General features: G+C 35.7%; 1 protein-coding gene across 1 annotated transcript in view; it reads left to right on the plus strand.

The window, feature by feature from the left end:
• Nucleotides 1-16,425, plus strand: part of snap91a (synaptosome associated protein 91a) — a 61,249-nt gene that overhangs the window by 18,740 nt on the left and 26,084 nt on the right. The window contains 8 exon segments of the mRNA XM_066702389.1: nucleotides 872-1,014; nucleotides 6,366-6,441; nucleotides 6,994-7,096; nucleotides 9,502-9,595; nucleotides 10,259-10,370; nucleotides 10,781-10,887; nucleotides 11,211-11,252; nucleotides 16,341-16,415. Coding sequence (XP_066558486.1) covers nucleotides 872-1,014; nucleotides 6,366-6,441; nucleotides 6,994-7,096; nucleotides 9,502-9,595; nucleotides 10,259-10,370; nucleotides 10,781-10,887; nucleotides 11,211-11,252; nucleotides 16,341-16,415 — 752 coding nt within the window.

Raw genomic sequence — 16,425 nt, forward strand, 5'->3', positions numbered from 1 at the left:
AGTTCATAATTCCCTTCAGCTTCAGATTTTAAGGTTTTGTTTATTTGGATTTAAGCCAGCATTATTCTATTATATAATATTTTAAGTCAGATAACTTTAAATTAAACGGCAGTCTGCATTTTCTTTCTGATGTGTGGTCTTGCAAATTTGGAAATGGTGTTTGTAACCCTGCTTAATATTTGAACAGCAGGATGTTAGGAAAATTGATTAAAAGAAACCTAATTATATATTTTTGAATACTGACATGCACTTGAAGTTGTTGTTTTCATTCATTTAACCTATGTCAGCAATGTGAATGCAGTCTGTGGTCTTTTTCAAGAGATAAAATACAGAAGGCCACAACATAATTCTTTGTCTTCAAGGAAATACTTGTCATTTACTGTAAACACTAAATCTTCCCATCATGACTTAGAGCCAGTCATTTTGACTGGATGAGAATAGTCGTTTTCACAAATTGGGATGTGTGCAAATGCTTTATTTGAACATTAAGCTTTGACATGGTGTAGGTCAGTCATAAATAATGTCCTGAAAATATTAGTTATATCCAACCTCCACTGAATCTGTTATTAAGCATTCAGTAAAAATATTATACTTGGAAACCGAGCTTGAGGAAATTAAACACATTGAATGCAACATGGTGGAGCTTTTGCTTTTTATTCAATAGTATGGTATTTTCATATTGTCCTGAGTTTATATTACTGGTGAAGTTTTAGTCTTGCCTTTCATTGTGTGAAAGGGTTATCAAACTGCTAGATGAACTCCTTATCACACCTTTTACCATGAAAAAATGAGATACACAGATTGTTCTAGTTTAAGATGGCAAGGATAATTCAATATTTCTTCCCCAGCTCATTTGTATTTCATTTTTCAGACTTGATCCAGGCAACCAATGAGACCAATGTGAATATCCCCCAGATGGCCGACACACTGTTTGAGAGGGCGACAAACAGCAGCTGGGTGGTGGTTTTCAAAGCCCTGGTCACCACACATCACCTGATGGTCCATGGCAATGAGGTAAGCAGCTGTGGGAAGGCTTTTTACATGTTGTCATAACAGATGTTTTTTGAGGTTAAAGGGATACTTTGGTATTTTGGCATTTCAGCCTGATTGCTTACTCACCCAGAATAATATGAATCCATGGAAACTTTTTTAATGCTGTGCGGCCAGTTTGAAGGAATTTGATTTCAGCATTTTATTACCATATTTATTGATTTGACATTTGTAAGTGCATATAGTCATAGAGTCATTAAGTATATTTTTACTTTTTAATCACCGAATACACGAATATGGATGGGGGAGCATGGAGGCGCAGTGTTTATTGACGCTGCCTCACAGCTCCTGGGACAAAGGTACTATTCCCATGTGGCATGTAGATGTTCTCCCCATGGCCTCATTGGTTTTCGTGCTCCAGTTTCCTTATACGTCAAAAAGACATGCTGCATGGATTGATAGGCTTCACTAAATTGCCTGCGATGGATTGGCGTCGTGTCCAGGGCATACCCTGCCTTGCGCCCTGTGTCTGCTGGGTTGGGCTTTGAGTCACCATGACCCTGTACTGCATGAAGTGGTTGAATAGTTCCATGGATGGATGCTTAAAGTCCACATCGGATTTAGCCAATTTTTCCAACAATTTCCAGCTGTTAAAAAAAATAACACAAATATCACAGACAGTTATAACTTGTAGTTCAGTTGCAGTCCATTACACTCAAATCAGAAAGGTGGATAAAATAAAATGTATGGAGAAAAAGAATGGCCCAATAAAAAATGTGTAAAGTATATATTCCTGTATTTACCAAGTGCTGTAATGAAACATATTCTAAGTATAGATATTACAGTTGAATGGAGTTGCCATTAATGGATGCTAATGGCAAAATAAGAAAGATATGGTATTTTTTCTGCTGTTGATTTAGGATTTTCAGCCTCAAGCCTGTGTTTGTCTTAAAGCCAAATCATATTTTTCTCCTGTAAAAATGTTTAAGTAGTACTCTGCAGAATGTAGGCCTTGGATGTATACATAATCTTACTGGAAACATTGAAGTGACAGACTTCAATCAAATATTATATTTAAAAAGAAATAAGGACATGCTAGTGTCTTATACACAATTGTAAGGCAATATAGTTCTGGACTTTAAAATATATTACAGTATGCTAGTTGGATCACAAATCTGCAGTCTTGGAGGCAGGGGGCAGGACAGTTTGGGAAACATTTTTACAGTTGGTGACAATACAGCGAACACTTCTGAAACATTCCTGTTTTATCCTCTAGTTAATGAGGCTATGCGTCTCTCATCATTATTCCCAATAATAAAGGCAGCAATGCATTGCACTGTGACTTCCCTCAATCCTGACTAAATCTCTGGTATGGTTCTGCCTTGTGGAAGTGACGCATTCACCGGCTCATTGAACAAGACTGCATAGTACACTTGTCTTTGTTCATTTTATGTCTTGGTCAGAAGCCAAGAATTCTAAATGATGTGGTGTGAGCTCTAAAAATGATCAATTATGATGACTGTAAAGGGCTTTCCTTCTGTCTGTCATATCAAAGGAGGTTTGGTACAACTCTATATTTATGTTATAGGTCATACAGCAAGACCAACTCCATACTAAGCTGCTTTTCTGTGCGACTCAATGTTCTCTACCATTCTGTCAGCTTTTGTAACTTATGCCAAGAACAGCTCATCTCTTGCTTCTTGACAATCGAGGTACTGGCTCACTTGTTTTATCATGGCATCTAGCAGGGCTGCCGACCCGGCAGAAGTCCACTTATCTGCAGGAAACTTGAAACACCTGTCATGTAGTTTCAAGTTCTCTGTTTTTGTACCACTCAAGACATGTCTATGGCCCTAACAAATGCCATGTCTTGTCCTGGAGTTGGTCTGTTGTCACAAATGTATTTTTGAAACGCAGATGGTCTGTGCAGAATATCTATCAGGCAATCAATAAGAGCCATGTAAAGTGTTCTCCCATGTGGTGATTTCATATTAGGCTTTTTCTAGATCAGACCACATGCTGTTTTGAATAAATAGTTTTTTATAAATATTTTTAGGAAATGACCAAGGTTGTCCTGGCATAGATGAAAGGGGTGTTACCATGTCACTAGCAGAATGAGAGATTCTGGGTAACGTGAACTTTTACTATACAGGTAAAAATGGGTTAATGTGTACGCTCTGCAAATTTTTTAAAGCAACATAATATGTTGATAGATAGACAGATCTATGCTCAATGTTGGATCAAGTAGGATTTATTCTGTGTCATTGATGCAGTATGATCGCTAAAGTGCCTTCCTGGCATATGTGAGGTTAATGATAGTAGATCCTTGCTGTTAAGTGAGAATATTTCAATCAAAATATTCATTAAGCTAACGTGTAAAAAGGTATATAGAACATTATCTATTCATTTGTTTTTAATGGAATTGGTTTTGCTGTGACAGCTTCAAGGCTCTAAGAACTTGCTAGTGGCATTTGACTTTTGACTTTTTTCAAGTTTCATTGAGTGTTATATAGAGCATGTCATTTTTGCATCGAACAGCACAAAATACAGATATAAGCAATACAGAGACATTTCAAGTTTGATTTTTTTGACTGATTTAATTCATGATTCTAAGCAGAAGTATTTCTATTTGAAAGCTTGCATAATTGGATGTGGGATTGAGCATCCCTATGATTTTCAAAAGGGACAAAATAAGTTAATAACAAAAATATTTTAAAAAAACATTATTTATTTAACCACACCACTTCATTTATATTTGAAAGGTGCAAACATGGGATACATGATGTAGGCCTATTTTTTAAACACTTTGAAAGAAATATAAAGTGACCCAATTTTTTAGTCTTAGAGATTAGGCAACTTTGCATTCTGCTAACAAAAGTATGTGTCCTAGATTTGTCATGTTGTGAAACAGGGATGCCATTTGCCTCATAAATCAGTCATGTAATGGGTTACTGATTTGCATAATTATTTAGTATGTTACTTATCTCCTTTGAATAATGCAAGTATTTTGAATGCTTTGGTCAAGCCATTAAAAATGTAATGTAATGACTTACTGTCTAATGTTCTTGCTATTATTATGGAGGCTTTTCAGATGGCTTTCTATTTTTTTCGGTTTTAAATCTCATTTATTTGCTCATCAGTTTAAGGTTTGGTTTTAAGGAAAATGGAGCTCTGTTATTATGTTCCAGTATTGCCATAGACCTGTTTAATAGTATTCTGTATCTGTTCTCCCTTCAGTGTGATGCATTTATAAGACCTAGATAAGGGCTTCTGCTAATAAATAAATAATACATAATATAAGTATAAAATAATTGCATATTAAAACTGGTAAAACAGTACTATGAAAAAATAAGATATACTGCAGTGTACTGGACTGAAGGATATAATCCCCTGAAATGATTTAAAAATTCACTGTCACAACAAACCTTTCAGCAGATTGTATCACTATTGCTATAAATTGTATCTTAGTGTTAATGAAATGGGAGACTCAAATATGTTTTTTTTTATTGCTTTAATTTAAACGGTTATATTTAAACCATTTGCTTTCAAACACATTGATCACTGGACTGTATAATAAATGATGATTAATTCTAGTTGCACACCGACTGGAAAATAATATCTATGAATGCTGTCACAGTATTCATTTCCTTTGATTATTTCAATTGATAACCATTCTGCTATCGCCTATACTTTAAACCTATCAGAACATGGCTTAGCAGAGCAATTTTCAATCGACTTTGTAAGAATAATAAATAAATAACATATATCTATAACTTAATATAAAATAATCTATAAGTGTGTAAAATATAGCTTAGGCTACTAAATCTGAAATGATTTAGTTGCACAAGGATTAGAGGATTGTGAATGCAAGATTATAGTATATTTTCTGATTTCTATGAGGAAATCTATATTTATACTTTTGTGTCTGCCCACCTGTCTGTAAAACAAACGTCACCACAGTGCATGCCGGAACTTGAGCCAGTTTACACTGCCAGGATCAAACACTACCAATGCATTTTGAACTGGATCTGTACCATCTCCCTTCAGGAACATTTGATCCGATCAGTTTACACTGCCATTTCTGATTCTGATCAAATGCTACCGATACATTTGATCCGGATCAGAAATGGCAGTGTAAATGCACCTATTAGAGCCTCTTAACATCAGCATGATTAAAGTTGAAGCTAACCATGGCCTTTACAAAAGTAATTACATTTGATTTTCTATAATGGGGAAATGATTATACTTTTAATTACAACCCTCCTTAAATGATAACATGAAACATAACATTACTACAGCATATGTTGTACATTAATATGTTTTAAAAATCAGTTAGCTAATGCCTGCAGTCTTGGACACCATTATCCTCTAGACAGCTCCTGTAGACAAGTTCTCCAGTCTGGGATTTATTAATTAAATAAAATTTAATCAGACATATAATGTTATACTTTGGCCAAATTCAGTCCAACTGAGGTAGCATTTAAAAATAAATAAAACTGAGGGAACCACATTAAACCAGACTAACTATGCCACAGCCCTTACGAAAGCCTAGACATACACCGATACACCGTGCTGTGGTATCTGGCACCAAGACGTTAGCAGCAGATCAACACTTTGAACTCATGATTCATCAGACCAGGCCACCTTCTTCCATTGCTCCGTGGTACAGTTCTGGTGCTAACGTGCCCATTGTAGACGTTTTCGGCAGTGGACAGGGGTCAGCAAGGGGACCCTGACTGGTCTGCGGCTACACAGCCCCATATGCAACAAACTGCGATGCACTGTGTGTTCTGACACCTTTCTATCAGAACCAGCAATAACCTTTTAAGCAATTTGAGCTACAGTAGCTTGTCTGTTGGATCGGACCACACGGGCCAGCCTTCACTCCCCACGTGCATCAATGAGCCTTGGCCGCCCATGAACCTGTCGGCGGTTCACCGCTTTTCCTTCCTTGGACCACTTTTGATAGGTACTGACCACTGGAGACCGGGAACACCCCACAAGAGCTGCAGTTTTGGAGATGCTCTGACCCAGTCGTCTAGCCATCACAATTTGGCCCTTGTCAAAGTCACTCAGATTCTTACGCTTGCCCATTTTTCCTGCTTCTAACACATCAACTTTGAGGACAAAATGTCCACTTGCTGCCTAATATATCCCACCCACTGACAGGTGCCATGATAACGAGATTATCAGTGTTATTCACTTCACCTGTCAGTGGTCATAATGTTATGGCTGATCGGTGTATTATGACATGATAACTCTTCATTTATATGCTCATGTGTGGAATTTCCTTAATATAATTATTATTTGAATACTTGAGGAACTGTTTTATTATTTCAAACATTTTTATTGTTTCTCTTGTTTCTCTTTTGCAGAGATTTATCCAGTATTTGGCTTCTAGGAACACACTGTTTAACCTCAGTAATTTTTTGGACAAAAGTGGGTCTCATGGTAAGTGGTTTATGGTATCTACATCTTTATTTATACAGTGTTTTTCATGGAGTTGTGTTAGCCAACCCAGCATGTCTTTGAAATCAAACTTTCATATTATATCTCTTGCAGTTTTAGGAAAATATATATAAATCTAATAAATGTATAATCTCTGAAAATAATCATTCTCTGCAAACTAACCTAACCTATGTTTCTTCATTACTTGAGTTCGGACTTGATTCCTGTCCTATTATGCAAATGTTCTGTTTATTTATTACTTTGGCACCCATGCTAGGCCCAGCTGCATGAAACTGAAGCTAAAGATTTTCTGAATTTACAATTGCTAGAGAAAGTGTAAGCAAAACTATTATGCATAAATAAATTCAAACTTTAAAAACAGAAAATAGCTTCATGATTGGATCAAAATGAGATGATCGTCATTAAAGCATATTTACAATGAGCTTGGATCAGTGTATTCCAAATCAATAATGTACACATTGGGTCTCATAAAAGCTGCAGATACATATACAGGTTCTTTGGTTTAATGTAATATTTGATTTGGTTTTCTTTCAGGCTATGATATGTCGACATTCATCAGACGCTACAGCAGATATCTGAATGAGAAGGCCTTTTCATACCGACAGATGGCATTTGACTTTGGCAGAGTAAAAAAAGGGTACTTGAGAGCAAAGTTTTCACTCCACGGCAAATGTAGCTGGCAGCCGTTATAAAAGTTGATGTTGTGTACCATGCATTACTGCTTTCCTTTTCTTTTTTATTATATCGAATTAGGTTTGTGTATCACAATAAAGTGTATTTCTGTTTTAAGCTCATAGTTCTTAACCATATAGTAGCTTCTAGAGTGTTTTTTAGTTTTAGCGATTTTGTATTAATTGTATCATAGGAAATGCAAATGCAAAGTAATATTTGGAATTACTCTCACTTGTTTACTATTAAAGATGAGCAAGCCATACATTCAAAACAGCTTTAGGGTAATCACTGACATTTATGTTGTTTCTATGTTTACAGTCAGCATTATTACAAATTACATAATACATTTATATTGGTTGTAATGCTGATGAATTGTTATTAATACTGTTAAATACTATCTGTAGAAATGTGAAATTGCACTATTTTACACCCTGAGCCTGGCAAAAATCTCCATAATTGTGTAATATTACAATCTGTCAGGGTTCTTGAGTAGGAAGAAGGTAATTCACTACTGAACAGTCAGTCTATTCATAATTATTACAAGAACAATTAGAAAAACAATTTAAGTTTAACGCAATTGAGACGATTAACAGCTAGTGCTGCTCTGCCAGATATGGGTTCACTGCTAATATTAGAATCAACTTATGCTGGGGTCACACTACATGATTTTAAGCCCAGTTTGAGCCCGATTTGGCCCTCATGACAAATCGGCACTGATCGTCACGACAAGCAGCATGGTCAGGGCGCGTCCCCGCTGCCGATGGATGTGCAGTGTGAGACGGGCTGCGATGCCATCGCTTGCCCTCCGATACAATCGTAGGCTTGTCGGAGCCCCTACGATTTTATTAAACATGTTTAATATTTACGACTTGATCGGCACTGATTGTGGAGGGTAACGTAATCAGCAGCCAACGAGAGCTGAGCTGACTGAGCCCACCGTTATCAAAATCATGTCGGATTGTAGAAATCATGTAGTGTGACCCCAGCATTACTTGTCTTCTATGGCTTGTCAATAGCTCAGTAAAGTCAGTAAACACCTAGAACCGCTTCTCTCACCACCAGTGTGTGTAAACCCAAAGTGAGAGGGAAACTGATTCTGCAAGGGGCTTTTCCAATATAATCTTTCATAGATAAAATCCAGTACTATATCTTTGATGATGTGAATTTCTAGGAAGGCCGAGATCCATATCTTGCAGATGCCTATATCTGTTTTTAATTTTGTATTGAGCCAGGTAATTCGATTGAACCAGAGTTAAAACATGTCTGCAGAAAGTACACAGAAGGAAAGATTTTCTAAATGTATTTACATTTAACCTGGTTAATTCGGGTGGTTGCCAGTTCATCATTCCCATTAGATCTATGTCAGCATGTGAACTTCTTTGTGTATTTAGTAAATAACCAAATAATGAATACTCTTTTCTGACGTAGCCTCCCAGTTTATCCAGAGGAAACAATTAGCAAAGGCATTCAGGAAGGCAGGAAGGAAAATAGGACTTCTTTTATTCTGCACCATTTTAGTTACAGGCTATATTCTGTGTGCTTTATCTCCCCCCCTCTGATTTTAGTATTTTCATTTACCTATGCTCTTTATATTAAAGACACAGCCACTAGGATTTTAAAGGCTATTTTTCTGTAGTATTTACAGAGTAGCTAATGGTGTAAGAAACTTGGAAAACCCAGCAGTACTACAAAGTGTATTGCGACAAACTGGATTTCTTACACCCCTGAAGCTCAAACTGCACAGCATACACATACACAATAATTTTCCCCTCTTTCTCTTCATGGCACATTTCCAGCTTTAATTTTATAATTTGTTGGCTTCTGGTTTAAGCAGACAAACAACATTTTTAGCTATAGTTAATTGTAGATGATTGACAAGTTTATTACCCTTAGTACTGTGGAATATTTTAATTGTGGTAAAGGTAAACATTTTGTTGGGATGTTTCTTAGGTGCATTTGTCTATTAAACTAGTTTTAAAATGGTATTAAAAATCATTAAGTTCCTCTGTTTTTTTAGTTAAAAAGCAGAGATAATCATCTGATATCTTGATCTGAAGTAGAAGAAAATGTTTCCTGATTAGCAAATGGTCAAGCAGTCAAACGGAATTCCATACCTCCTTGTAAATTAACCCTTCAGGTATTTCATTAGGCAGAGGGATTTGTAGTCTGTTATGTTTACTTTTCATTGCTTGTCTCTTAAAATTGCCCAAAGTGGCTCAACTATAAAGTCCAGTTTATGGTTAGGTGATTAAGCTAAGTTCAGCAGATTCTTCTAGCTGAAAAAAAAACATTAGGCCAAACCATAACAGCTTATTATTTTCCGAGGCCTCTTTTTTTGGACATTTTTTATATGTCTTGTTTGTATTTCAGCGCTGATGGTGTGATGAGGACCATGACTCCGGATAAGCTTTTAAAAGGCATGCCAATATTACAAGGACAGATTGATGCACTACTAGAATTTGATGTAAGTACAACATAAATTAGGAAGGCTTCTGTAATCCATTTTAGGTGAAGACAATAAAAAACGTCACACAATAGTGAAAGTGGATTTATATATAGTATGTAGTATGTAAACAAGCTGTATACAGCTGTGAAAAAACAGGGTTGATTGTCTTTGAGAGTGACTGCGTATCTTTTATACACCTAGTAAAAAAATATGGCTCTTTTCTTTCCCTGTAGTAGAGTTAGATAAGCAGAAGCATATTACATTTGTAGAGCCCTGTCCCATACATTTCTCTCCAGTTCTTAATATATGATCTGAAATGTGGATGACACAGATCTTTTCTGAAGCAAGAAAAGTATAGAGTATAGAGTTGGGTCTGAGGATTTCAGCTCACTTTTTACATGAATATATGTTTATGCCATTCTAGTAAAAGGATTTACATGTGCAATGTGTGAAATTGACTTTGTTTTAATTTATATTTATGAGTGTAACAATAAAGTTAAATTAGATAGAGGTAGAAGAAAATTGCTTCCATCCATTCAGTGTAATTATTTTCAGTCCTGCGCTCTCAGAGCAGTTACATTTGAGTATTCAGTTAATGATCTGAATAGTACACTAAAGCAGTCAGTGATTTTCTGTAATTAGTTTTTGTTACTAATGCACTTCTGTCTTTCTCTACAACAGGTCCATCCCAATGAACTGACTAATGGCGTAATCAATGCTGGGTTTCTGCTACTTTTTAAGGATCTTATTAAGTTATTTGCTTGTTACAATGATGGGATCATTAATTTATTAGGCAGGTGTTTTCATGTCATTATTTATTTTAAATCAGTAACTAGATAAAATGCTATGCCCTTAAATTCAAACAAAGTATCCTTTCCCCCTTGATGCTTATGATCAAATATCTGCTCTGTTTGTTTTTCTGAAGATTTGACTTTCATTTATTCTAATTTTGCATAAAGATGATTTTAGCAAATGCATTTTTGTAACAATGACTTCAAGAAAGCTTTTCAATTTTTATCCCAAATCCAATTAGAGTTCTCAGTACACAAAGCCTATTTTGTACCATTATATAACCTTGTTTACTAAAATGTCTGGATTTGAAAAAGTAGCAAATATTTTTGGGTTGACCAAACAATTATTACAGTAATACATTCAGTACAAAACCTGGAGATTTAATTATTTGTTTCTCTTCCTTATTTTTAGAAAAGTTCTTTGAAATGAAAAAGGGACAATGTAAGGAAGCACTGGAAATATACAAGAGATTCCTGACAAGAATGACAAGGGTGTCCGAATTCCTCAAAGTAGCTGAGGTAAGAGATGACGACAGCATTTGTAGTGTTCATAACAACTGAAATAGTATTGCCTCTATTTAATACAATTGAACAAATTGGACATTCTTAGTTGTGTATTCTTACAAAATGTATAGATAATAGCAAGCCCTTCGGTTAGAAAAAGTAAAACTTGCCTTAAGTGACAGAAGGTTCCAAGAAAACGCTATGGATGAATGAGCCCTTCATCACCTAGTATAGCAGCAGATTTAAAAATGATATTGAGGTGTATGGTATATTTGTGATGACTAATTTATTTTTGTCTTGTTTTGATACCTTTTTCTCCCTTCTGATTTATCATGCAGCAAGTAGGAATTGATAAGGGTGACATTCCTGACCTCACATATGTAAGTTTTCTATTTAATTTATATTTCATCGTAATATATTTCCAACATGCGGAGACACACGCTGTACATAAGTACATGTACTAGCATTGCATGGACGTTTTTATTTTTAACATGGTAACGTGAATCTGTGGCTTACTTACAGCTTTCAGAAAACTCACTATTTTATGCTTTGCTGCCCCAACAATACATGTACAGCCCAGATCGTCAGTTCAAACCTCATACGGCACCATCTTTCCATGCTGAGGAGGTGCATGTGCAGGTCAAGGATTCACATGGCGCCATTCCGTCCACCATGCACTTCCAGCCTTAGTTAGCACTTTCCTTCTAGTTAATGACAGACGAAATGCCCCTTCTCTTCTCACTTGCAGAGATGCAGAATGATCCCAAAGATTGAGAGTGTGAGTAGTGCATACTGCTTTTAAGAAAGCAAAGGAAACAACCACCTTGGTTTACAATCCAATCATAAAATGCACCAGATATTTTCTTCTTTAGTGGACTTGGATCTGACTAATGATTTTTTTTCCTGATCTTAATTAGAAAGTGATCTACGTTAAACACTTGCTGGATATTTTTTATTTAATCAGATCTGGGCCAGAAATGAATTGTGTTTTTTTTCCGCAATTGTATCTTAGTCCACTGGAATATAAATATAGAGTTTCCATAATGTTAAAAACAAACTCTAAATACAATTGATGGGCATTGAAATTACTTCTCAGCCAGTTCTCAACTCAACCTGCACACATCAGGCAGGTTATTTGTGACCATAAATTGGACGAGACCATGCCCTCGGCATATAAACATTGAGCATTTTAATATTGTGGAAGCTGTATTGCTACAGTAAAAATCCTCACAGATGGAACAGTCTGATAATTTGCATTAAAGCATGCACTAATGGGTTACACTACAAGCAAGACCATTTGCTTAATCAAAACTTAAAGCAGATGCTAAAAATAGGAAATGCCAGAGGTGACTGTGCATGTTTCCAGTTTACTGTTTGCATAAGAAAGTCAGGGTTAAAAATGAAAAAATGGTCATCAGCAAGGAAAAGGATCAAAGTATTTTGGGGGTATTTTACTGATTTATATTGTTATTTAATTAATTAGACGTATAATATATATTTGGCAAATTATAAGACAAAGGTCGTTTTTAATACCAACTCTATTTAGATATTAGAAGGCCACATCATAATTATACATCTCAGCTTGAAAGCACTTAAGCTTTCTGAATATGTAGGCCTAATCAGCTGAAATGAAATCAATTTCTCCTTGTGAAATTGAGCTGTATGGTGGGGTATAAGGATTTGAATGTTTTTACACTTTACATTGCAGATCTCATCTAGAAAAAAACAATAACGATAATTATTAAAAAAGGTTTGCTATCTTGAAATTTGTTGCAGTGGGTTTATTTGAGCAGAGAGGGGTAATGCATTATTCATTCCACAGTTTCAGGTTAGCAGAGGTCTGGTCAAATGCTGACTCACTGGTTTCATGTCAAATTTTGTTCCCACTGGTTTTCATTTTGTTTCAAAACATTGGTTAGATGCCAAACTGAAGAAATCATTATTGAAATAGTTTTAGTAACCCCCCTGTACTGTTTTCATCTGTTTGTGTGGGCAATTTAGGAATGTGTTGCTTTCTCAGACAGATCACATTTCTTGCTGTTGTGTTGTCATTAGCACTCGTAGGTTGAATGAAATTGTTTGGATATGGTTTACTGTTTTAGGAAGCAAATTCAAATCGTATTCAGAGTTAACAACTGAGATGCTGAGGACACCAGTTTATCCAGTCATTCTCTTCCCCATAAAGTCAGCTTTCATGTAAACCCAAAACATTGAGTCACCAAAAGTACTGTAGCGATCTTGAGCCTCGCTAAGAGGCCTGGGCCTTTTGCTGCATTGTGGCGTGGGAGATTGGGATTCAAATCTGATTAGATTGCATTTATAGACCGCTGTGATCTTCTCTCATACCTTCATTTGATCTATTTTTTATTCTTAATATTTTTCTCTGTACCGTGTGGATTATTTTTTGATAGTGATATTGTTGATCATTATAGGTCACTGTTTCCAAACAATTGCCTTGGACAAGGCTGCTAAATTACCTAATAATAATAATGATAAATTAGCATAATACTTTAAAGGCACATTTGCTGTGGTATATTTTAATTTCCTGGCAGTTGTCTGCAACAAGTAGGCTACTCCCTCTTCTCTTCTTTTTGTGTGACTGTGCTCCCTCATTGATCTTCTTTCTGTTCTAGAAAAGGGTCGTAAACCCAATGAACATTAATTCCTATTATTAGCATAATATTGAGCATTTCAGCTTTAAGCTTATTCAAATCCAGTTAAATGAGTTAGTTTTTCTTTTCTTTTTTCCCTTCCAAACCTTTTTTTTTTTCAATTAAGTGATTCTTCTGGGACATCCACATGCAATAAACATTATGGTCAGTATGAACAATATCAGCTGCCATGTGCTAAACACAATCTGCACTACACAGTCAATTCCTTTTACATTTTTTAAAAGCAGGAGTATGTATTTGGGATGAATATTTAACAGACAGACCGCTTACCCTTTCTGTACCTGCTCTATCTCTATTGGTCTCTAGAAAGACTATCGGAAAGACAAACCAGAACAGAAAGATGTAAATCCCCTGTAGCATTTATCAGCGAGTACAGCGGGGACCAACTTATTGCTGAAGGCATGAACCGTGAATCATATAACTGTGGCAAATGGTGGTTGTTTAGTTTTTATTCCTCCAGCAGATCACTGCTTTATACAGGGAGGGACATAAGACATGCATTTCTTAGCAGCTGATTCACCAGTGTTTATGGTCTGTAATGTTCTTGTTACAATTGGCCGATGAAGCAGCAAAGCAGTCTCTTCAAAATTATTTTAAGTCTGTCCGTTTTACTTAAGGAAACAAGTAGGAATTGTCCAACAACAGTGTCTCTTGCTTGTAAAACCTGAAATGTCTGAAACTGCTGCGTAGTGGGAGTCTTTTTCCCATTCCTGCTTCACTGGTTTATTTTTATTTTTTGTCTTTCTTTAACCTGTTAAACTTCAGGTATTGCACCCAGGAATCATTGTCGATCTAAAAGATTCCGACAGTGAAAATTCTCCCTTTAAAGACTGTAACGCTGATGAACCGGTAACCTTTGTTTGAAGTGCTAGTTATTCTCTAGACCTCAGTGTGGGAATTAATCTGAAATCTGAAGTGCGTGTTTTGTTCACTTGCTGTTTTTAAATATTGTTTGACTTGCTGTTGATACAAGCCCAGTGGATTTTCCTTCAAAGATTCACTGGGTCATTTACTTCCCCTCTTGTAATATATGTTTTATCACTATTCATATGTAGTATGCATTAGTTTATTTAAAGGATTTAAATAGTAAGACATAGAATATGAGGATGGTTTACCGATGCTGGGGTATTGGCCTTTCCCTCCAATACACAATTGGTCTAGACTTTAAAGAGTCTTCAGATTATGTTTCCATTTAAGTGTCACATTTTGTTCTAATCACAGAATACCCAATGTCAATGTTAGTTAAATGCAGCAAGTTTTTTATTTTGTGTGAAAACTGACATTTTTTTTCTTTAATGATATTCTTTTTTTGCCACAAAGCAATTCAAATATGATTTTTGCAGTAGGATCTTATTATTATGATATTCTACAAAACATTTTACTAGAAAATGAAAGATATGATTCATCATTACTAAAGATAACACCAAATGGGTTCTTTTTAAGCATTATCTAACTTTTCCAGCATCTTAATACTCGGTGTGTAATTGTTTTCCCGTCCAGCTCTTTCTGACTCTTTACAGAATGTCTATTTTGATATAAAGCAATGTGTCCTAATTGCCCCTGTCTTTAATTGTCACTCTACTCTCCTGTCTGATTGTGTCCAGTGACAGCCCATTCTTCTGAAAGTTGTTTAAGTTTAACCTGTTTGTTGCATAAAACAGTGTGAACTAGGTGTGCAAAGGTTATTAACTTTTCAAGCCAAAAACAATATTGACCAATATCTGAATCTGATATTGTTTGGGAATTATGATTGTAGTGATGCTGACAAAAATGTCCTAAAGACTTCATGAAGCATCAAACACCGAACCTGATGAGGTACCTGATTTATTCAGACAGGGTCAGACATTTGAATCATACTGTATTGGGTACTATAGAATTGTATGATATATTATAAGCATATGAGGGATATAATTGCATTCAGCAATTTGTCACATTCCTGTGTGTCATAATGATGTACCCTCTTCTTTTGGCTACACAAATTGAATCCATCCTTTTGTGTTTTATAACTCATATTAGTGAACTGAAATCATATTGAATGCATGAAATATCTGAAAATTATTAATATTTGAATATTTCATAACCAACTTGCATAATACTTCCAGAAAATAAAATACAAGTTATTACCAGTTGCAGTCTTAAGGGTTTATCTTCATGTTTCAAATGTACAAAATTCTGATTCCATATCTTATATTAGAAAATATTTAATATTAATATATGTATATACATTTACTGAATAGTAACGCCATTGTTGAATCAATCATATTGTTAGTGGACCCTAAGAACTTGGGAGCTTTTTTTATGGTACATGGTCAATAATATTTTTTCTTTACATGGGATGTTTTTATTTTTGTATTTGAAATAGAAAGGGATTTTGTTCCTATGGCAATTTTTCAATGGTCAGCTCAACCTTATGCCTTGGGATCTTAATCCCTCTTTCAAGAATACATAAAACTCTAGAATTGAAACGGACACCAAAAATAAAAGCAAAATCAACAAGCAAACAAGCCTCCAAAAGCTGAAATGTGCTCTGCCATCTTTAGAGTCTGACAAATGTCCAGCTTGCTGTGCTTTGTAATGCCTGGAGAGCATGAGGTTGCATCTTTGACAGTGTGGTGCTGTGTAGACGAGGTTTCAATAGCAAGCATGGGCATGTGCTGTGTCTGCACCCTGACAGTAATGGTGGCAAAAGGTTGAGCTGACATGTTGTTTTCTTCCAGTTGCATTCCCCGCACACACACATTTCTTCAAGAAGACTAAGCCTCCATTAACATAGACCATTGTTTCCATGACTTTTAGGCTCCCAGCAGTCTCCTCGAGACCTTAGAGCAGCACTTGAACACACTGGAAGGCAAAAAGGGAGGAAACAAGTAGGTGGCATTTA

This window comes from Amia ocellicauda, chromosome 1, assembly GCF_036373705.1.
Source record: "Amia ocellicauda isolate fAmiCal2 chromosome 1, fAmiCal2.hap1, whole genome shotgun sequence".
Taxonomy (NCBI): Eukaryota; Metazoa; Chordata; class Actinopteri; order Amiiformes; family Amiidae; genus Amia; species Amia ocellicauda.